Genomic DNA, 22,740 nt, shown 5'->3' on the forward strand with positions numbered 1-22,740 from the left:
GCCTAGGCGGCATCAGAAGAATTAGATAAGTTTGAGGGCGAAGAACGTCGCCTGATGGTGGAGCGCGTCCAGCGGCTCCTCGACACGGATGCTGAGCAGCACGAGGCCGGCTGCCGCACTGAGGCGCCCCACCAGCAAAATGACGATCTACCTCCCCGCCGAGATCAAGGCGCGACATCTCGAACACCGACTGGTGACGTCCGCAGGAGAAGAGACAAGGAGTCGGCTGCTAGCCGCAGCCAGACTCGCATCACCATTGAGCGTGACCAAGACGGCCGCCCAAGGGGAGTGGAACGACGGGATGACTGTTCGCCTCCTCCCCCTCAAAGGGAAAGGCGCGTCACCCCGCCGCATGTTGATCACCCAACACTCGTCGACCGCCTCGGCCGCTGAGAGGGAGTCGGAGAGAATGATGCCCGCCACCGGATTGACCGTCTCCATCGGTCCCTGGCTCTAGAAGAGGAAGATGAATTGGGCCCGCCCTGTTTCGGCCCCCGCATTCGAGACGAGCCTTTTCCCAGAGGGTTCACGCTCCCAAGAGACACGCCCAAATACACCGGCTCCGTGAAGCCTGAGGACTGGCTGGTCGACTACTCCACCGGCGTCAGCATAGCAAACGGCAACAAGCGCATCGCTGTAAAGTATGTTCCGCTCATGCTCTAGGGCACAGCCCGGACCTGTCTGAACAGTCTGAAGCCCCGAAGCAACAACAATTGGGTCGACTTCACCGAAGCCTTCATCCGCAACTTCACCAGCACGTACAAGCGGCCGCCCAAGCCTCGCCAGCTCTCCTTGTGCGTGCAAGGCCCCAACGAGTCGACTTGCGACTACCTCACGCGCTGGGCCGAGCTCCACAACTCTTGCGAGGGCGTGCATGAGGTACAGGCTATCGAGTACTTCACCACTGGGTGCTGGGAGGGCACCCTACTCAAGCACCGACTCCTCTGCGACGAGTCAGCGACCCTCGACGAGCTGCTGATTATAGCAGATAAATATGCCACGACCGACTCCTCCATGAAGGCGGAAATCCAGGTTGATGCGTCTGGCAAGGTAGCCCCTCAGGCTCGTTGAACCCCGGCTGGAGACAGCAGCCGACGCCAGCAACAGAGCGACAGCAAGCGCAAGGCCACACAACCGGCTTCCACCAGCTGGCAGGTGGCGACAGTCGAAGGCCAACAGCTGGAAGAACGCCAGAAGGGCGGTAAGCCCAATTGGTTGCCGGCTTTCTCATATGAGCAGACTCTAGATGCACCCTGCAAATTCCATAGTGGTGCGAAGCCGTCCAACCACACCACTCGGAAGTGCCATTGGCTCACCAGGATCGCCAAGGGAGACGGCCTTCCGCCTACTCCGCCTGCTGGGCAGCAACCGCCTCCTCCGCACCAGCAGCCGGCGGTCAGACCAGTCGGAGCCATACAAGACGAGTACCTAGAAGAGCATGCAGCCTATGTCGTGTTCACCAGCGTGGCCGATGATCGACGCAGCAGGCGGCAACAATAGCAAGAAGTGAATGCAGTAACATCAGAGACTCTAGAGTTCATGCATTGGTCCAAGAAGCCCATCAACTGGAGCAGAGCCGACCACCCGGATGTGATGTCCAATCCCGGCTCCTACGCCCTGGTTCTGGAGGCCACCTTTGCCATTGATCAGCCAGCCGCTCGATTTTCCTGAGTTCTGATAGATGGCGGTAGCAGCATCAACATCCTATACAAAGATACCATGGAGAAGTTAGGAATCAGACAGAGGCAGCTTCAGTCCAGCCGGACTGTATTCCACAGCATAATTCCCGGCCTTTCCTGCTCACCAATCGGCAAAATCCAGATAGACGTCCTCTTTGAAGACAAGGATCACTTTCGCCGAGAGCCAGTTTGGTTTGAGGTGGTGGACCTTGAGAGCCCATACCATGCACTGCTTGGCCGGCCTGCTCTGGCCAAGTTTATGGCGGTCCCCCACTATGCTTACCTCAAGATGAAGATGCCGAGTTCCAAGGGTATTCTGACCATAGCCGGCGACTACAAGAAGTCATCCGCCTGCGCAGATGAGAGCAGTCGGTTGGCCGATTCCCTCGCGATCGCAGCTGAGAAGCGGCTCCTTGACCGGGTTGTGGCGATGGCAGGCAAGCGGCGGGAGTTGTCGCTCGATCCCAAGGAGTCGGAAGCTGAGGGCTTGTTCAAGCCGGCCAAAGAGACAAAGAAGACTCCCTTGGACCCGGAGCACCCGGAGAGGTACGCTGTCGTAGGTGCAAACCTCGACAGCAAATAGGAAGGCGAGCTCGTCGATTTCCTCCGTGAGAATCGGGACATCTTTGCATGGTCCCCAAAGACATGCCGGGTGTTCCGACGGATTTCGCCGAGCACAAGTTACATGTCCGACCTGATGCCAAGCCAGTCAGGCAGCCCTTGTGCCGCCTGTCAGAAGAGAAGAGAAGAGTTTTCGGGGAAGAGATGGCCCGACTGCTAGCGGCCGGCTTCATCATGGAGGTGTTCTTTCTAGAGTGGCTGGCCAACCCAGTCCTTGTGCTGAAGAAAAACAAGCAGCGGCGCATGTGTATTGATTACACCAGCCTCAACAAAGCCTGCCCCAAAGACCCATTTGCTTTGCCAAGAATTGACCAAGTAATAGACTCCATAGCCGGATGTGAGCTGTTGAGTTTCTTTGATGCATACTCAGGGTACCATCAGATCAAGCTGAATCCGGCCGACCGGCTGAAGACCACCTTCATCACGCTATTTGGAGCCTTCTGCTACTTAACCATGAAGTTCGGCTTGAGGAATGCCGGTGCCACGTTTCAACGTTGCATGCAGAAGTGTCTCCTCAAGCAACTCGGCAGGAACACCCACGTGTATGTGGACGATGTTGTGGTGAAGACGGAGAAGCGTGGAACACTGCTAGAAGACCTCAAGGAGACCTTTAAGAACCTGCGCCGATTTCAAATCAAGCTCAATCCGGAGAAATGCGTCTTCGGGGTACCAGTCGGCCAGCTCCTTGGCTTCCTGGTCTTAGAGCGCGGCATAGAGTGCAACCCTGTGAAGATCAAGGCCATCAAGAGGATGGAAGTACCCACCCGACTACTGAATGTGCAGAAGTTCACTGGCTGTTTGGCATCCATCAGCCGATTCATCAGTCGGCTGGGCGAGAAGGCTCTTCCCCTGTATCAGCTCATGAAGAAGACCACTTTTTTCGAGTGGAACGACAAGGCGGACGAAGCTTTTCTCCAGCTCAAAAAGACGTTGACTACTCCACCTATTCTGGCGGCTCCGACTCCTAAGGAGCCCATGCTCCTATACATCGCCGCCACGAGCCGAGTGGTCAGCACAGTCATCGTGGTAGAGCGCAAGGAGGAAGGCAAGGCACTACCAGTCCAGAGACCGGTATATTATTTGAGTGAAGTGCTGTCGACCTCCAAGCAAAACTACCCCCACTGCCAGAAGATGTGCTACGGCGTGCACTTTGCCGCCAAGAAATTGAAGCCGTATTTTCAAGAGCACCTAGTCACTGTGGTCTGCACAGCTCCACTGGCCGAGATCATTGGAAGCCGAGATGCTTCGGGCCGAGTGGCCAAATGGGCCATAGATTTGGCCCCCTACACCATCTATTACCAGCCTCGCACCGCCATCAAGTCACAAGCGTTGGCCGACTTCCTCGTCGACTGGGTCGAGACCCAGTACCTACCGCCAGCGCCCGACTCCACCCATTGGCGGATGCATTTTGATGGTTCCAAGATGCGCACCGGTTTGGGAGGCGGTGTCGTCCTCACCTCTCCCAAAGGCGACAAGCTCAAATATGTGCTGCAAATCCATTTTGCCGCCTCCAACAATGTTGCCGAATACGAGGCACTCATTCACGGGCTCTGGCTTGCCAAAGAGCTTGGCATTCGTCGGATCCTGTCCTATGGTGAGTCTGACTTGGTGGTCCAGCAGTCGTCAGGCGACTGGGACGCCAAAGATGCAAACATGGCGAGCTACCGCTTCCTCGTACAGCAACTCAGTGAATATTTTGAAGGGTGTGAGTTTCTCCATGTGCCAAGAAACGACAACAAGCAAGCAGATGCCATGGCACGAAACGGCTCCACCCGTCAAGCAATACCGACCGGCGTCGCCCTTCAACGCCTCCTCAAGCCATCTGTCAAACCATCGCTAGAATCGGATTCTATCTTCGTGCCAGCTCCTCCAGAAGCAGTCGGATCCGACTCTACAGCTCCAATAGCCGGCACGGGAATTCTGGCAGGCGGCCTGAGGGCCGCGGCAGTCGCACCTGGCCCGGGAACTACAGCGGCCAGCCCGGGGACTTCAGAGCTCGGCCCGGGGACTGCACCAATCAACCCGGGGACTTCGTCAACCCAGCAAGTGGCTGCCGACTCCAACCCGCCGCCTCCCGGCCCAACCGCCCTCGTCCAAGTTGCAGTCCTGATAGTCGAAGAAACCGCAGCACCTTCATGGGCCCAGCCCATCCTCAATTTCCTCGTGAACAAAGAGCTGCCGACTGATGAGATCTCGGCCCGACAAGTGCAATGTCGGGCAGCAGCCTACACCATAGTCAACCGAGAGCTTGTGAGGCGCAGTGCCACTAGTGTCTACCAGTGCTGCGTGGAGCCGGAGCAAGGCCAACCAATTCTCAAAGACGTCCATCAAGGCAAGTGTGGCCACCACGCGGCTTCAAGAGCACTTGTCGCCAAAGCCTTCCGCCATGGTTTTTTCTGGCCGACTGCTCTGGAAGACGCCAAGGCCTTGGTCCAAAAATGCAAAGGGTGCCAGAAGTTCCGTTCCAAGCCACATCAGTCGGCTTCTGCACTCAACACTATTCCCATTGCCTGGCCCTTTGCTGTCTGGGGCCTGGACATGGTGGGACCATTCAAAACAGCGCGAGGTGGCATGACTCATCTGCTTGTCGCGGTGGACAAGTTCACCAAGTGGATAGAAGCCAAACCAATCAAGAAGCTGAATGGTCCAATAGCTGTGACTTTCATCTCCGACATCACCATCCGGTATGGAATACCACACAGCATCATCACCGACAATGGCACAAACTTTGCCAAAGGCGCCTTGGCTCATTTTTGCGCGACGCAGGGCACCCAACTGGACTTAGCATCCGTCGCACATCCGCAGTCAAACGGCCAGGTGGAGCGGGCAAACGGCCTCATTTTGTCCGGCATCAAGCCCTGACTGATCGAGCCTTTGGAACGATTAGCCGGCTGCTGGCTCGACGAGCTGCCGGCCGTCCTCTGGAGTCTGCGCACAACTCCAAACAAGTCAACTGGCTTTACGCCTTTCTTCCTCGTCTACGGTGCCGAAACCGTCATCCCAATGGACATAGAATTCGACTCCCCTCGAGTCACCATGTACACCGAAGAGGAGGCAGAAGAAGCACATCAAGACGGCGTCGATCTGTTGGAAGAGGGCCGGCTGCTGGCACTCAGCCAGTCCAGCATTTGCCAGCAGAGCCTATGCCGATACTACAACCGGAAGGTCAAGCCGAGATCTTTCCAAGAAGTAGACCATGTGCTCCGGCTGATCCAGCGAACAGCCGGCCAGGACAAGCTCTCGGCGCCTTGGGAAGGCCCCTTCATCATCAGCAAAGTGTTGGGAAACGACTCCTACTACCTGATCGACGCTCAGAAGCCTCGAGCACGCAAGAGGGACGACTCCGGCAAGGAGACGGAGCGGCCATGGAATGCAAATCTGCTTCGAAGATTTTACAGTTGATGCAGTATGTACCACGCTACCTTTTGTATTAAAGTACGAAGACTTTGGGTCCCCCGAGAAGAGCTCGAGGACTGCCCTCTTTTATCTATATGATAAGAATTATGCCTATGAGTATGTCATTTTTTGTTATGCCGCCTGGCACCGGGTTCGACTAGTCGGCCCGGGGACTTGCCGTCTTGTACTATGCAATGCTTCCTGCAGCTGGACAAGTAATGTGTGGCACTTAAGCCATCTCCTGCCAGAAGCCGCAGCTCGCAGAGCGACTGCACGGTGGGCAGGAGCAAGGTAGAAACGGTGCCCACATGAAAAATGGCTAAGGACACAAGGCATGTGCATAGTCTAAGCTGGCTTCCCACCTTTTACAACCGACTGTTGAGTAGCTGGCCCGCCGTTTTCTACTCAACTTGCTAGAGTGTTCTAAAACGGCTAAGTACTTGCCTTCCCAGAAGTAGCTAAGTACTTGACCCAGCCACAGTCCGCAGAGCGGCTGCTCGGCTGGCAAGACGGCAACCAAGGGAAGGCGACAAAGGAAAAAGCCAAAGAGCAGCAAGCAAGAAAAGATAGAACTCGGAATAATATTTACATAACAAAGGCCCTTGGCCAATCTTCAAAACACAAGTTTAAGATACACCCAGCGGGTGGAATTGTGCAAAATTAACAAGTTCATTAAGATTGATAGACAAACGAAACAAAGATAAACTAGCGGCCTAGGAAGTGGCAAAAGGGTTCGGTGGAGCGGAGGAATCGGCGACGCCGGTTGGTGGAGCGGCCGGCTGGTCAGTCTTCGCCTGGCCGCCTCTAGCGACAGCCAGCTCGGTCGGGCGCGGCACGTTGCTCGAAGCACGATCAGGCTGGGGCTGGCCGCCCGCTCCGACCTCTGGCGCCTCTTCTTCGCCTTCCTCCTCCGACTCGCCCCCTTCCTCGCCGCTGGAGTCAATCACCTCCGCCGAGTCTTCGCCGTCTTCCGGATTCAGCCCGAACCATTCCGGCGGCGCCTCGGTGCCGTCTTTAACCCGCTCCGGGACGAAGACGCTGGTGTCGGTGTACTCGGCGATCGATGCCGCGCGATTGACAAGTTCATCTTCCACGCCCGCCAACTCCTCCTGAGCCTCCAGCCGGAACGTGGCTAGTTGGGCCAGACTCAGCCCAGGATACCACGCCTTGACAAACTCCAAGGCCCGACACGCTCCAGCCCGGGCCGAGGAGCTCTTCCAGGCCTCAAGACAGTCGGCCGCCACCTCCAGCCAGTCGGCAGTCTGACTGGGGGTGCACGGTGCCGGCAGGTCAGGCCACATGGCAGCAACCGCCTGGGCGCCGACACGCTGAAGCCAGCGCAGCATCCGGTGGGCCGGCCGAAGACGGGCCTCGATGCTCAGGATCTGCTCGTTAAGGGTCCGGGGGCGTTGGCAGCAATCTGCGCACCGTCCGCCCTCCATCCCTCGCGATCAGCTTCGATGGCTTGGTTGGCGGCATTCGAGTGGCCTGGGAAGAAGTCTACCAAAATAGAAAGCAGAAAGCCAAAGTTAAAAACAAGAAGCCGGCTCAACCAGCAAGTCGGCAGTTCAAACAAGAAAAGAAAGAGAAACTCACCATCGACTATGTCTTCGATCACGTGAAAGCCAGAAGTCAGCTCCATTTCCTTGTCGGTCCAGGCGGAGCGCTCGACCGCAAATTCAGCAAGGAGTCTGGTCTCCCCAGCCTCCGCCTCCTCCTGGGCTTTCTTGAGGAGCTCCTTCTGGTCTGCCAGCTGCGCAGCAAGACGGTCGCGCTCTTCAGCCAGCTTGCCGCAGTCCGCCTCCTTGGTTCGCAGCGCGGTGTTGGCTTCGCCCAGTTGTCGTTGAAGAACAGCATTGGCTTCTGCCAAAAGTGAAAAAGAAAGAGAAGGTAACAGTCAGCAAAGAAAGATGAAGTCGCCAGGAAGATCCGGCCCGACTGCTCAGCACTCGGCCCGAATCTCGGGGACTACAGCCCGCGGGTGTGCCAGCGCGCCCCCGCAGAGGAAGGAGACTTACTCCGGCTCTCCGACAAATCGGCAGCACATTGATCCAACTCCAGGACCTTGGAGTTGAAGGCGGCCGCATGGAGGTTATGATAATCCTACAAGCAAAGATATTTAGTACTCAGAACTCGCCAATTTGAGTTCCGAGCCGCCTGCTCAGCAGCCGGCCCGAAACTTGGGGACTACACCCAGTGGGTGCGCCAGCGCGCCCCCACGAAGAAGTACAAGAATCAAAGTAAAGAGGCAAGAAGCATACCCGGATGGCCTCTCGTGACGCCAGATGCACCTTGTTGCAGTTCCTGATGGCTTCGCCCTCGGCTCGGATCTTGGCTTGGACGTCCAAAAGCGCCCGGTTCAACGGGCCCGTCCTGCCTCCCCGCACCCACCCAGTGGGCGCGGCGATCGTCGCCTTGGTATCGAGGAGCTCGCGGCGCCAGTCTCCAGCGGGCGTGGCGCCGAGGCCGCCTTCGCAAGACGGCAGTGCGTCGGTGTGCCGACCTCGAGAGCCAGGCCCGTCGCCACCTCGTCTTCAGTTGGCGGCACCGGCGGGTCCGCCGGCTGCCCGCCTGGCACGCTCCCGGACAGCGGCGGTGGCGGCATGATCACGTCCGGCATGGCGGTGTCGCCGCCGTCCCTCTCCATGATCGGGTTCTTGTCACCGACTTCCCCAGTCTGCGTCGTGAACTCCGGAGGTGGCGGTGCGGAGTTCAGAGGAGTGATGAAAACCGCCGACTGGCGGTGTGCGGCTTCTGCAGCCTGCTTCTTCGCCGCATCGGCGGCCTCGGCCTCCACTAGCTTCTTCTGGGCGGCGGCCTCTGCCTTGTCAGCTTCCGCCTTCTTCAGGCAGGCGGCTTCCCGCTCCTCGCGCGCCTCCCGCGCGTTCCGCTCCATCGCCTCCTGGAGGTCGGCGACCGGATCGATCCACCGAGTGGTGGAGGAGGTCTCCGCCGACCTCACGATGGAGCCGGCGGCCGACTTCTCGAGAGAGAGCGGGGCCCAAAAATCAAGAGTGTAAAGCAAAAGAAGTTCAGACAGGGTCAAACGAAGAAAAATTGAAGGCGCAAAGGAAGGTGGTACTTATGCAGAAACCAGTTGCGGTGCCTTCACCTTCTTGCGGAAGCGGTTGGCCTTCATGGTCGGTTCGTCCCGCTTGGTCGTCGCGGCCGAGCCATTGGGCTTTTTCGGCCGACTGCCGAACATGCTCGGTGCGGTCCTACGTTTCTTCGCGCCGCCTTCGGCGTCCGGCGCGGCAGAAGAGCTCGTGCCAGGCTGGCCGGCTCCTGGCTGCTGGCGCGGGGCGACATCCCCCGCATCGTCATCAGGCCAATCCTCGAAGCTGGCTCCGAGCCTCAAGCTGCCTGCTTCGCCGCCTCCTCCCTTAGCGTCGTCCTCCAATGCCGCTGCCCCCAAGTCGGGGTCATCAACATCGCTCTCCACCCGGTCGGGGAGGAATTCGCGGTTCGGCCCTACAGTGTCGGCTGCTGGCTGGAGGAGGGGGCTCTGTTCAAGGGACGATTGGTCAGGCTGGACAAGACAGACTCGGCAAACAAAGAATCAGAGAAAAAGAAAGAAAAAACAACTCACCATGGGCGGAGGGTTGGCACGTGAATACGGCTCCTTGCCGAACCGCCACTCTTCCGTGAGCTCGCAGTTCGCAAGATAGTTCACCATGAAGGTAACCTCCGCGTGAGCCATCTCCTTGGTGCACAGCCGACTCGGGTCCTGATGCCCGCTCATCTGGCAGATCATGTGGGGGTGGCCCTAGAGCGGGAGCACTCGGCACGCCACGAAGGCGGCCAACAAATCAGGCCCGGTCAGGCCCTCCGACTGCGTCAGCACTCGGAGCCGCGTGATGGCGGCGCCTCCAGCAGACGTCAGCGTCCTGGCCCGGTACGACCAGTTGGGCGGCCTTCCAGCTGGCGGGCCGGCTGCGCAAGCCGGCAAGTTGACCGAGTCGCCCTCTGCGGAGATGCTCTTCACATAGAAGTACGACTGCTACCACATCTTCACCGACTTTATCAGCGTGATGGGGGGAAACGGATTGTCGGCGCCCGACCACCGCACCGCGATGAACGCGCCGCACTAGGCCGGCACGCCCACGATGTGGGTGCCGACCTTGGAGTAGAAGAACTCCCCCTAGAGATCGATGGTGGGGAGGACGCCAAGGAAGCCTTCGCACAAGGTGACGAAGGCGGATAGCAGCACCACCGTGTTGGCGTGAGGTGGTGCGGCTGGAGACCGTAGAATTCAAGGAAGGAGCGGAAGAAGTTGCTTGCCGGCAGGCCAAGGCCGCGCAAGCAGTGTGAGCGGAAGACGACCCACTCGCCCTCCTCCAGCGCTGGCGATATCTCCCTCCTCGGCGCGAGGCGGACCCTCACGAAGTCCTTGCCGGGCAGCCGCCGCGTTTGGCGGAGGAAATCGACATGGTCGTCGTGAACCTCGGAGCCATCCCACGCTCCGAAGCGCACCGCGGGGGGAGTGATAGTGGAAGAGGAGCTCATCGGGAACGAATCACCACGACGCTCAGCGTAGCTTGGGGTGCGGCGGCGAGAGGAAGAAGAAAGAGGAAGCGGTGAGGAGGAGGGGCGCGTGTGCTCTGCCGGTCCCCCTCCTCCACCTACTTATAGGCTTATGGGCTGCGAAGCCGAGGGGGCGGTCGTGGGATTTACTGCGCCCACTACCCCATGCCCCATGATTTATCGCACAAGTTACTACGTGCGGAAACTCCTCGGGAACCTCAACCGCCCACCGCGGCCGCAGCGGATCCGCCCGCATGCCAAGGCATGGTAGTGGCGGGCCCCGCCTGCAGGTGCATCTCGTCGCGTGCATGGGTGGGCATACAGGCTCGGCCGCTCATCGCCACGTGACAGGCCCGAAGTGGGCGGCAGCCTAGAAGCCTACCGAGCACGCCACCTTGATCCCGCAGAGGCATTCAAAATTTTTGGACAAGTCAGATTGGCGAGTCCGACTCCTACCAGTCGGCCCGGCAGAAGTCGAACAAGGTTCCGCCTCAAGCACTCGGAGAAAGAAACTGCTGAGGCTCCTCGGCTGATCATCCGCGGCGCCTCACCAGCTTCGGGGACTACTGTCGGAGTAATGGGCCACGGGTAGGCTAACCCGAGGTCCATAACCTTCCAAGACATCGGGGCAGACTACGCCCCTCAAGATGCCAAGGTGAAGAGGCGTCTTCTGGGGGCCGACTAGAGAACAGCCGGCTGCCCGTATACGCCCGAGTCCTAGAGGCAAGGCCAAGACGAGCCGACTCCTACTCGGTGGCTTCTAGAGAATTCGGCCCCGAGGAGTCGGCCCACTACACAGGCAAAGCTCGTGCCCTCTTCAAGGGGGACGGGACAGGGAATGGCTACAGTGTAGCCCATCCCCTCCCCTTTTCCAGGGGCTGGCGTGGTCATAGTGCCCGTTTACGGCGGAGATCTCCCCGGTGCAGGCACTGTTGCCATGCCGATCCCTGACCTCATTCACAGGCAGGCGGAGTCCTGCTCCCACGACGGCCTGTCGGTATGGCCCAAGGACGACGGGCCCCACCAGTCAGCGAGAGCCCGGAAGACGGCCAGAGCCTCACCAGTCGGACCCAAGGAAGGTCGGCCCCCAACAGACGGCCCGCCCTTTTCTCGGGTCCCACGCGCCATTAACCAGATGAGACACGGAGAGGCTACAGTAACCGCCCACCAGGCAGCAGGAGCTGCAGCCACGATCCCCTGACCAGGCCTGCGTCATTAGAGTCACGGCTACAGTGATCAGCAGCCGACAAGACCCGAGAGCGGCGGGGACGGCCTGTCGGCCCCGTACCCAAGCAGTCGGCGGGGCCCACCAGGCGGCGGGCCCCAGTAGTCGGCGGAGAAGCCGGCGACCGAAGAGACTGACAGCCGGGGGTAGGCCTATATAACCCCCCCCCCCCCGCCCCCAGGGCACCCATGCAAAGGGTTGGAACCTGTTAGAACTAGACATGCCTTCTCCCACCTCTAGCATACAGCTCAAGGAGTGCCTTTGTATTCACTTGTGCCTTAGTGATCATGTGAAGACCCCACAGAGCAGGACTAGGGGTGTTTTCTCCTAGGAGAGCCCCGAACCTAGGTAAAGTACGCCGGCGTTCGTGTCTACGCCTCATCCCGCTTCCGGGCACCGGCGACGTTCTACTCGCTCCCACCATGATAAGCCATCCCTTGGCATATGTCGCACCCAACCACCGACAATGGCCGACTCCTAGCAGGCGGCATACCAGAAGACGGATGAAGCATTCAGCAACAGCACTCGGAGAAGGAAACTGCTGAGGCACCTCGACTTTTCAGCCGCGACGCTTCACCAGCTTCAAGGACTACTGTCGAAGTAATGGGCCACGGGTAGCCTAACCCGAGTCCCTGAGCATTTCAAGACATCGGGCCGGCTACGCCCCTCAAGCGTCAAGGACGAAGTGCCGCCTTTTGGTGCCCGGCTGGCTCAAGCGGCCGGCTACTAGAGGACGGCCAAGCACCAGAAGACGGCCCCCAAGACGGGTCGACTCCCAGGCCCCCAAGGGAGGCCGGCTCCTGGCAGGTGGCCCACGGCGCCCTCAAAGTCTGCGCCCCCATAAAGAAGACAAGACAGGATGTGGCAACAGTGTAGCCCATCACCCCCATATCCAGGGCAGGGCGCGACCACGGTGTCCCGTACCAGCCGAGATCTCCGCACGGTGCGACACTGTTGCCATCCCTCCCTTGGCGTCACCCCTGTCAGGTGGAACCCTTTTCCCACGACGGCCTGTCGGTACGGCCTGCAGGCGGCGGGCCCTACCAGGCAGCGAGAGCCTAGAGGGTGGCAGCACCTGACCAGTCCGACCAGAGGGAGGCTGGCCTCTAGCAGGCGGCCCCGGAGTCCACGCGCCATTAATCAGACGAGACACGGTGTGGCTACAGTGATCTCCCCCCCCCTCCCGACCAAGCACGCGTCATTAGCATTACGGCTACAGTAAGAAGCAGCCGGCCAGACCCACAAGCGGCGGAGGCGGCCTGTCGGCTCTGTACCAGACCAGCCGGCAGGGCCCACCAGGCGGCGGGCCCCAGCGGCCGGCGAAGGAGTCGGCGACAGGAGACACTGACAGCCGGGTCCTACACTTGGCCAGGTTACCATTGTACCACTGGGGGTAGGACTATATAAACCCCCCAGGGCACCCATGCAAAGGGTTCCCAACCTGTTAGACCTAGACACACACATAGAGAGAGGAGAGAGCTAGCCCTGCTTTCCTCTACCTCCAGCATACAGCTCAAGGAGCACCATTGTACTCACTAGTGCCTTAGTGATCATGCGGAGACCCCACAGAGCAGGACTAGGGGTGTTATCTCCTAGGAGAGCCCCAAACTTGGGTAAGATTCGCCCGCGTGCATGTCTTCGCCTCATCCTGTTTCCTAGCACTAGCGACGTCCTAGTAGCCCCCATCATGATTAGCCATCCTTTGGCATATGTCGCACCAAACCCCCGATAGTTGGCGGACTCGGTCCATGGTGAAGGGGGAAAGACCAGTCGACTGACCGGGAGTCGGAACGTCTAAGCAGTAGAACCAGGTCGACTGCCACCCTCTAATTGAGTTGGGAAGGGTCATGGCTAGAAAAGTACTCCTACCCCTTGTCTGAATTCCTAAACCCCCGCACATCTGGATCACGTGCATCTTTTCGTCATTCGGATTTTCCTTCTTCACAGACTGAGAGCGGCAAGTAAAGATTTGCTTGAACAAACCCCAATGCGGTCGACAGCCCAAGAAGTTTTCACACAGAGAGATGTAGGCGCGGGATATGTGATTGTGTTTGGGGAGAAGTGATGAAGTTGAGCACCAAAAAAGTTCAAGAAACCCCAAAAAAAAAGGATGTGGGGGTAGACTGAAACCGCGGTCGACATGAGTGGCAAGGAGGACACACTCACCCTCCCATGCCCGAGACTCGGTCTCGTTCCCCGGCAACCTCCAAGACCCATGGGCAATCATGCCTCCACTGGCCAGGTCCTCCAAGTCCTCCTTCTGGATCGTGGAGCGGATCCAGTCCCCCTGGATCCAACCAGGCAGCAGACCAGACCTCGACGATGACCCCCGACTCATCTTCTTACCCTTCACCGCCGCCGCCTTCTTGCGCTCTAGGTCCTCCGTCTTGTCCTTTCCCATGGCGACGGAGTGCTCGCGGGCGAACGGAGACGACGAAGATGGCGAAGAGCGCAGTGTTGAAGCAAGGGAAGAAGGGGACGATTGGGGCGCACTGTGCTTCGCCTCGGCCCAGACGCTATTTATGAGGCCACTTCCGAGTGGCTGACAAGTGGGCCTGAGCGATCTAATCATATCCCGCAGCAGGCGCTCGCCCGATACGTGGCGGAAAAGGTGGCATGAAGATCGAGGCATCCTCATCTATCCACTCCGTTTACTACAGCGCGCTCCGTCCCGCGCGCTTCCCCGAAATTTCGAATCCCGTGAGATCCGGAGACCGCAGAGTAACCAATCGCGCCAAAGATTTCGTACCATATCAACACTCGAAGAATATCAATTGAGTTCACTCGACGACCACTGAATCGATCAAGGCAACTGAAAAAAGATCGAAGCTTCAGCATGATTCACAGACTCAGATGAGATACCTCCGCAGGAGAGAATCGGGTCAGAATCTACTTCAGCTCTTTCTTCACTCGGACCTCAATCCATTCGGGGGATAATGACAATGACATGTACCTAGGGTAGGGTCATAGGCCTGACCTAGACGCCTTACCAAAGGACACTGCCCTAGAGTCAAAGACATTCAAGATACAACAGAAAAAACTGACTGAGTTCACCAAGGAGTGCAATCCACTCAACCTCCAACCTTACTCAGAAACCCCAATTCCATTCGACCAAGATGAAGTCACTCGACCATACAAGAAACCACTCGGAATACAGAAGGCCTAAAGTCACCCAGGATGGCAACGGTCAGGCATTCAGTCTGTAGTCTTAAAGATCATTTATAGCTCTTTATAACTAGCGTTACTAGTAACGCCCTGTCTTAATGTACATTGAACCCTGTGTAACGTGGGATGGCTGGGATTCTGTCGCACTCTATATAAGAGCATCTCCAACAGCCGCGCTGCGCGTCACGTGCCCTTCGCCTGGTTTTGCGCGGCCGGCGGTGCTGGCTCCAACAGCCACGCCAAAATGCAGCGCGCGCGCCGCTCCAGCAGTCGCGCTAAAATGCAGCACGCGCTATCGCAGGCACATAGAAAAAATCCTTGTGCCTTTTCCAATAGATATTTTACATTCATAGATAAACGATACATAGTTCCAAAGCATAGATACATAACTAGGGTGCAACGACATAAAAAACTACTAGATAGTGCAACTAGATAAAACTACAACCTACTCCCAATCGTCATCATCATCATCATCATCATCGTCATCCTCGCTCGTCTGGTCCGAGGTATCGAGTCACATGTCGTCCCAACAAGGATCATTATCTGTAAAGATCGACTGCCCACCATTTTCAACGATATCGCACTGCGATAACGCCAGGGCCTTTCGCCGACGCCTGTCCAACCGTTCCTTGCGACGCTTTTCCGTCTGCTTCGTCCAGTAGGCTTGCTCATCGGTGACGTCCTCCGGATGGCGCCGGCGCCACTCCGCCATGGCCCGCTCGTCCTCCTCGGCGATGAGGAGGCGGCGCTACAGCTGAGCGTGCTCCGCACGGTCCTGGTCCGTGATAAGACGAGGCGGAGGGGCGACGTCCTGCGCCTGCTGTCGCGAGTGGATGTCCTGGAAGTTCATCTGCGCGCGCGGCCTGTCTAGGCGCCATGCCGCCGCGTCGTACGCGCGGGCGGCCTCGTGCGCAGTCCAGAAGGTGCCGAGGCCGAGCCGGACGTCGCCGGACCGGATCTCGGCGTAGTACGAGCCGTTGGGGCGCTGGTGGACGCCGCGGTAGCCCGACGCTCCTCGGCGGCGCGGCAGCATGGTGGCGCGTCGGTGGTGGGGCGCTGGAGCGGCGAGGAAGCAACGAGGAAGTGGGGGGGGGCACGCGTGGCAGCGGAAGAGGAAGAGAGAGTGTGGAATAGGCGCGTGGCGAGCGCCGCAATTTAAAGGCGCGCTGGAAGCGGTGCGCCAAAAATAGCGCGCGAGCTGCCGCCTTTTCCCGCACACGCGCAAATGATTCCCGCACGCGCTAGCTTCCCGCCACCGCTGGAGCGCGCCGAAACGTCCCACGCGCGCTAAAAACTTAGTTTACCGCGCGCGCGCCTTTTGGCGCGGCTGTTGGAGATGCTTTAAGCCACCCCCCTCCTCTGGCAGAAGGGTTCGCACCCCCTGTAACTCTCACGCATAATCCAGTCGGCCAAGCCTCCGGGCACCGAGACGTAGGGCTGTTATTTCCTCCGAGAAGAGTCTGAACTCGTAAACCTTGCGTGCACAACCTTGCTGTAGCTAGGATCTTGCCTCCTCCTACGTACCCCCTATTCTATTGTCAAACTTACTCCCACGACACCCTTTGCACTGAAACATATACCTCCAGGTCTCACGGTAATCCGATGAGTGGGCTGCCGGACACAGGAAAGACAATGGAGATCCTCCGCGGTCGGTTGTAGACTAGTCAAAGGTATCTATGTCGTGGGAATGGATATCCACCGGGGTCGGCCATAGACTAGTTTTGCCTTAGTCCGGTATAATTTTTAGTTAAAATATGTCTGAAATGTATGAATTTCATCCGGTTTGTATGAATATAGTCCGGTTTGTTTAAACAGTTTTTGAATTGTACACGGTAGCATTGGATGGCCGGTTTCCGTACAGGGCCGGTCCTGAGAATTTAGGGGCCCGGGGCAAAACTAAAACTCGAGGCCCCCTTTTGAATCATCATAACAATAATATTCAGTTTTCTAAACACTTTGGATTTTGTGTCACTACGATCTCGCGAGTAAACCCGGGAGTGGACAGCCCGGCCCGAAAGCTCGACAACCAGGCCAGGCTCGGGCTCAGCTTTTCTGCCCGAAGCCCGGCCTAAAAGCCCGAACATGGCATATATCATTATTTTATTAGAAATATCGGTATAATATATCATTTAAATATCCCAAAGTTCATTATTTTATAAAAAAGGTGCTTGAAAGCCCGACATTTGGGCTAGGTCGGGCTGGGCTCAAGCTTAGGATTTTGAGGTCGGGCTTTGCATAGCCCGGCCCGGACTAGGCGTCCCGGAGGATGCCCAGGTTCACTCACGAGTAACCCAAAATTTTATATGATGACCTATGGAGGAAGTAAAGGTGTGCACAGTAGTCCTTAGACGAACTAATTGTAGGATTGATATTATAAATAACAATACCTGAAAACTTAATTTAGAATCATGAAAAAATCAATATAAATGATATGAAAAATATTCTTTCATATCTTCAAAAATCAAAGCAGAAGTATTGTGATAGTTCGTCTAAAACTTAATAAATCAGGACCTAATTTTCCAATTTATTCCGTCATTGCATAGTTCATCTGAAAATTAGTCGTCAGAATCATTATCCAAAACATCACTTTCGTTCTTGATCTCTTTGAGATTTAGACCACAAGAACAAAGTATCAAACTGCAGAAACATAATGGTTAACGATACTTGTGGAATATACATCGGCCGGCCGGCCGGCAACCGCCCACATCCATAGGTGACATCCAGCGCCGGTGCGCAGACGCCCCACCCCGTGTGCAGCCATATTCATTGCAATCTGGACGACTGGACCTCATCCTTGATCAAAGCTCCCTGGTTGTGTCTCCAAGCTGATGGATCCTGATTGATTCGGTTTTTAGGGTTTCCTGATTGATTCGTGCCTCATGCATGCCTGTTCTAATGTAGAAGCATATACACCATGGGCTGGAAGAAGGAAAACGAGGACAACGCTGCGTCGTTCCCGTCTGCATGTGGCTTGGGCCTTTGCCTACCTACGCACAGGCCGGGAGGGGGCCCCTGGATTTCGGGGGCCCGGGGCGGCCGGCCCCCCTGCCCCCCCTCAGGGCCGGCCCTGTTTCCGTATTCATGTCCGTAAACTGATCCTCTGTCCGAGAACGAATGCAGCCATGCAGGAGCAAATTTGCTGCTCAGCAATGTCGTTACTGGGCTTACTATTCATTGTTGACTACGTGGCCAAATGGTGTGCAGGAGCAAATTTGCTGCTCAGCAATGCCGTTACTGGGCTTACTATTCATTGTTGACTACGTGGCCAAATGGTGGGCCCCTCAGCGAAGAACGGCGTCAAAGGAGATGGCTTAGAGGGCTGAGTAGATGACAACAAGCGCTAACGTCTTTCACTTCACTGGCCCATGCTCAATTTCTTCGCACGGTTTGGTGGGGCACTAAAATTTTGGAAAATTTTGTTGCAACCTTCACATTTCGGAGCTGGATAGTGGAACAATCATAATTTTTCCTATGTTTAAGCTAGACAATTTTGTGAAGAAGACCTTCTCCAAAACAAACAATTTCGCCTTTATGAAAGTAAACTGAAGGCGAGATTCATGCCCAGAACAATAACCAAACAATCCAACGAACTGAAGTTGTAAATAAACAAACTATGAATGCACGGCAATAGAACATCTAAAAGTGTTTGCCACTTTGCCTACAAGCGGTCATCGAGAAGCTCACACAAACACATACTCTATGATGCTCTAGGATCATCACAACAAACGGCAAATTAAGGAATTATTCAGAACCCTGAACGACGGCGTGGCAGCTAGGATAAGCATGCTCGGAACCACGGGCTCTGGTAGGCGTACTCGGCGGTGTGCCGCTTGTCCTCGAGCGCGGCGTACTTCGTCTTGTCGAGCCCGACGGAGGAGGAGAACTCGGCGGCCTTCTTGTCCAGAGCGAGAAGGATGCCGTCTCCCACCGTCCAGTAGGCGAACCCGTAGGTGCTCCCTGCGAAGTGGAAGGGGCCCAGACCCCTGCCGCTCCCGAACTGGTCGCCATAGACTGCCATGCTGCTACGAGCGGCGCCGGAGGTCCAGCGGCCGCCGCCGGCGGACGAGAACGCGCAGGCCCTGGCGACGCCGTCCCCAGGGCGATAGACCGCGCACGTCACCCTGAAGTTGGACAGGCTGATGCGCGCGCCCGCGTCCTCGCCGTGGAGGAGGAAGGCGCCCAGGCAACCGCAGCCCTGGAACCACGCCGAGAGCGGGACGGTGCTGTAGCTCCCCGTCAGGGGATCGCAGACGACCAGGGCATACGCCGGCGACCATGTTGTCTCCTTGTCCAGGAGCAGCAAGAGCAGGAGACCGTCCCAGAAGTCGGCGAGCTCCCAGCAGCGGCCCGCCAGTCCCGGCCGCGGGAGGAAGTCGAGCGCGAGGTTCCGCGCGACGGCGGCGGCCACCCACCGCGAGGAGGAGGGGACGAAGACGGGGTTGCCGCCGGGCGGACGCGGGTGCCGGTGGCGCTCGTCGACGCGGTAGTGGCCGGAGAAGTGGGCGGGCGACAGGCCGCGGAGCGAGATGAACCGGAGAAGGAAGCGTCCGACGTCGCCCGCGATCACGCGGCGCCAGCGCCGGCACGTGCACGCTGCGTAGACGAGGTGGCGATGCAAGGGGAGGCGCAGGAACACGAGCTCGAGAAAATCGTCCGTGAGGGCATCGATCTTGGTTGCCGGCGCGGTTTCCCTCTGGGCACTCTTGCGGCGGCGGCGGCGGCGGCGGCCGTCCTCCATGGCCACCTGGACCTTACCCTAGCAGAGGTGAAAAGGCTCGGTCGTAAATGGGTGCGCTAATTTCGCCCTGGAGGACAAATCACGCAGAATGGACCCAGGTGGTTCGGTTGAAGAAACGGCTTTGCCAAGTCTCAGTCTCTCTCTCAAAAAAAAGTCTCAGTCACATGCTCAGCCGTTGGAGCTTGTTTCTATTTCTCGCGTGTTAGGAAAGGGAGAAGTGCATATTTCAACCCTGAATTCTTGCTTTAATCTAATTTATAATCTTGAACTTTAATACCGTCTAAATTACAACCCCCAAGTCTCAAAACCGGTCAGGATTCAACCCTCCCCTCCCTGTTGACCGGTTTTTTTTAGAGAAAAGGCCAAGGCCCGACTTTATAGATAAAGCCACCAGGCAGCGTCACGGATACCACAGGTTCACAGGAAATCATAACCACACAGAGGAGTTTAAGAGAAACCTAAGCAAGCATGATATAGGCAACTGCCATACACAGCGCGCAGGCCGGGGAGGAGAAAGACCAAATGTCCGCAAACAACAGCACCAAATTATACGGCAGGGTTCGTCCCGGATATCTGAGAAGTCGAAGCCCGAATTTTGTTGATGAGCAGGTCCAGGGCGTCCCGATCAGGCTCCTTAGTCAATGATCTCCACTGCTGCAAGAATATACATGATTTGAATAGAACATCAGCAGGTTTAGATGGGAAGGTAAGCTCAATAGTAAATTTGTTTCTAATATTCCATAAGGCCCAGCATAAGGCTCCCAAGCCAACCCAAATTACCCTCTTGGTGACCCCGACCAAAGTTTTAGCTAGAGTTCTAATATCAGAAAAAGAGGAGGGATTCCAAGAAACCCGAAGCCAAGATCTGACGCAAGACCAAACTAATTTGGCAAGTACACAGTTGAAAAAGATGTGGTCGGAATTTTCCAAGGCCCCACACAGGTTACAGAATTCAGAGCCCGGCCCATTGCGTTTTTTGATCTGATCAGCAGTAGGGAGGCGACCACGAAAGGCCTGCCAGAGAAAAATCTTAATTTTCGGAGGAACCCTTGATTTCCAGACACAAGAGAATCTAGCCGAGGGGGTACCACCAATGAGTCTAGAATACAACGACTTAACAGAAAATTTACCAGAGGCCGAAAGTGGCCAAAACACCGAGTCAGCCGACTCCGAGAGCACGGGGAAGAGGGCAGAGAGGCTTTGCCAATCTTCCAACTCTTCAGGAGACAGAGCCCGACGGAAAGCCAAATCCCAATTATTAGCAGCCAGCTCCGCGATGGAGATCTGCGGATTGGGACAATAAGAAAACAAAATCGGAAAGCTCACGGCAAGTGGGGCATCCCCAGACCACCAATCCAACCAAAAACGAACAGCAGACCCATTCCCCACAGAAAACTTGACATGCTCCAAAAAAATCGGCCTAACTTTAACAAGAGCTTTCCAGAACTGAGAACCACGCCGCGCGGGAGCAAACATAGGATCGGAGTGGGGGAAATATTTGGCCTTAAGAATCGAAAACCACAGCGACCCGGCCCCCACAGTCATAATTTTCCACCACCACTTGATGAGCAAACACATGTTCATCACCCGAGTGTTAATAATGCCTAACCCCCCAAGGTTTTTAGGCCTACACATCAGTTGCCACTTAACCAGCCTATATTTTCTTTTGTTATCAGCTGAATTCCAGTAGAAGCCACCCCTATGTTTGTCGAAGCCAGAATGCACGCCATTCGTGAGAAGATAGAAGCCCATAAGAAACATAGGGAGAGAAGACAGGCAAGAATTGATTAAAGCCACTTTGCCTGCATTGGTATTATATCTACCCCTCCACGGGAGCACCCTGTTTCCTACTTTAGCAACCACCGGAGCGAAGTCCTTCGCATGAAGGATACCAGGAGAGATAGGAAGTCCTAAATACTTGAAAGGGAAAGAACCTAAAGCGCAATTAAGGAGCCTGGCAACTCGCAAGGCTTCCGCCCCGTCCACACCCGTCACCAGAACCTCACTCTTGGCGAAATTGATCTTCAGACCCGAAACAGCTTCGAAACACAGCAAGATGAATTTAAGATTGGCAATACAGGCATTATCCAACTCCACCAATATGATTGTATCATCAGCGTATTGCAGATGGGAGACACCTTCCGGCAGAAGATGGGAGATCACGGGGGTAATGTGCCCACAACGGGCCGCCTTGGAGAGCATGCAAGAGAAGGCGTCGGCCACAAAGTTAAAGAGAACCGGGGAGGCTGGATCCCCTTGGCGAAGGCCCCTGCCATTCGCAAAGAAGTTACTAATAACGCCATTCACAGCAACAGCAGTATGGCCACCCGAGACCAACTGCATGATACGATGGACATAAGCACCGTCGAACCCTTTGGCAAGAAGGACCTGCTTGAGGAAAGGCCAACTGACCGAGTCATACGCTTTTTCAAAGTCTAACTTAAGAATAACCGCTTTAGCTTTCCGCGCGTGAAGGTCGTGAACAATCTCATGAAGGGAAAGAATGCCATCTAGAATGAATCGCCCTTTGATAAAAGCAGATTGAAAGGGGCTAATAACTCTATGCGCAACCGGGGACAGCCGATTCGCAAAGCCTTTGGAAGGGAATTTGGCAAAGTTGTTAATCAACGCTATAGGCCGAAATTGGGAAATAACATCAGCACCCTTGACCTTCGGAATCAGGGATATTACAGCGTAATTCAGACGAGAGATATCGACAGTCCCAAGACAGAAACCCTGAATAACGCTACACACCAACTGTTTCAACTGGGGCCAAAATCTCCGAAAGAAAGGAATGGAAAAGCCATCTGGCCCAGATGCTGCATTGGGGTTAGCAGAATTAACCACGTCCCAGATTTCCTGATCAGAGAGCGGGATCATCAAGGAGGCATTCTCCTCGGGGGAAATTTTAAGACCAGAACTCCAAAGGTGGGGGGAAATGGACAAGCCCGATTGAGGTTTAGCCCCTAACAAAGACGAGAAGAAATCCACTACATGAGCTAGAATCACCGACTGATCAGAGGAGCGCAGACCATTAATCATCAAACTGTTAATGTCACAGCGCCTACGCCTACCGTTCGCAATCGCAAAAAAATATGCAGTAGGAGCGTCCCCTTTGAGTGTCCAATTAAGAGTGCCCCTCTGGCGCCAGTAAATCTCAGCCTGATGGTGCAGCTGCAAAAGTGCAGCCTCCAGATTATAACGAACGGCCCATCCATCGTCAGAGAGCCCAATAGAGTCAGCAGTACGATCCAGCTCCAGGATCTGATTTTCAAGAAAGGCTTTGGAGCGTCGATCCTCCGCCGCACGGTTACGCGACCACCCTCTAAGAAATTTGCGAAGGGAATAGGAGCAAGAATGCCAGTCATCCAGAGGGCCAAAGGAGCGGAGGT

The 22,740-nt window shown here is 56.3% G+C and overlaps 1 protein-coding gene across 1 annotated transcript; it reads right to left on the reverse strand.

Annotated features, from left to right (window-relative positions):
* Positions 1 to 18,120: 18,120 nt before the first annotated feature.
* On the reverse strand, positions 18,121 to 19,448 carry LOC123058159 (uncharacterized). The gene has a single exon (XM_044480976.1). It carries the CDS (start codon positions 19,346 to 19,348, stop codon positions 18,383 to 18,385), a length of 966 nt encoding a protein of 321 aa, XP_044336911.1. The 5' UTR covers positions 19,349 to 19,448; the 3' UTR covers positions 18,121 to 18,382.
* Positions 19,449 to 22,740: the final 3,292 nt, after the last annotated feature.

Source organism: Triticum aestivum, chromosome 3A (genome assembly GCF_018294505.1).
Source record: "Triticum aestivum cultivar Chinese Spring chromosome 3A, IWGSC CS RefSeq v2.1, whole genome shotgun sequence".
NCBI lineage: Eukaryota > Viridiplantae > Streptophyta > Magnoliopsida > Poales > Poaceae > Triticum > Triticum aestivum.

Coding starts and splice junctions, on each gene's coding strand:
- LOC123058159 (XM_044480976.1), bottom strand. CDS start 19,348: ATGGAGGACGGCCGCCGCCGCCGCCGCCGCCGCAAGAGTGCCCAGAGG.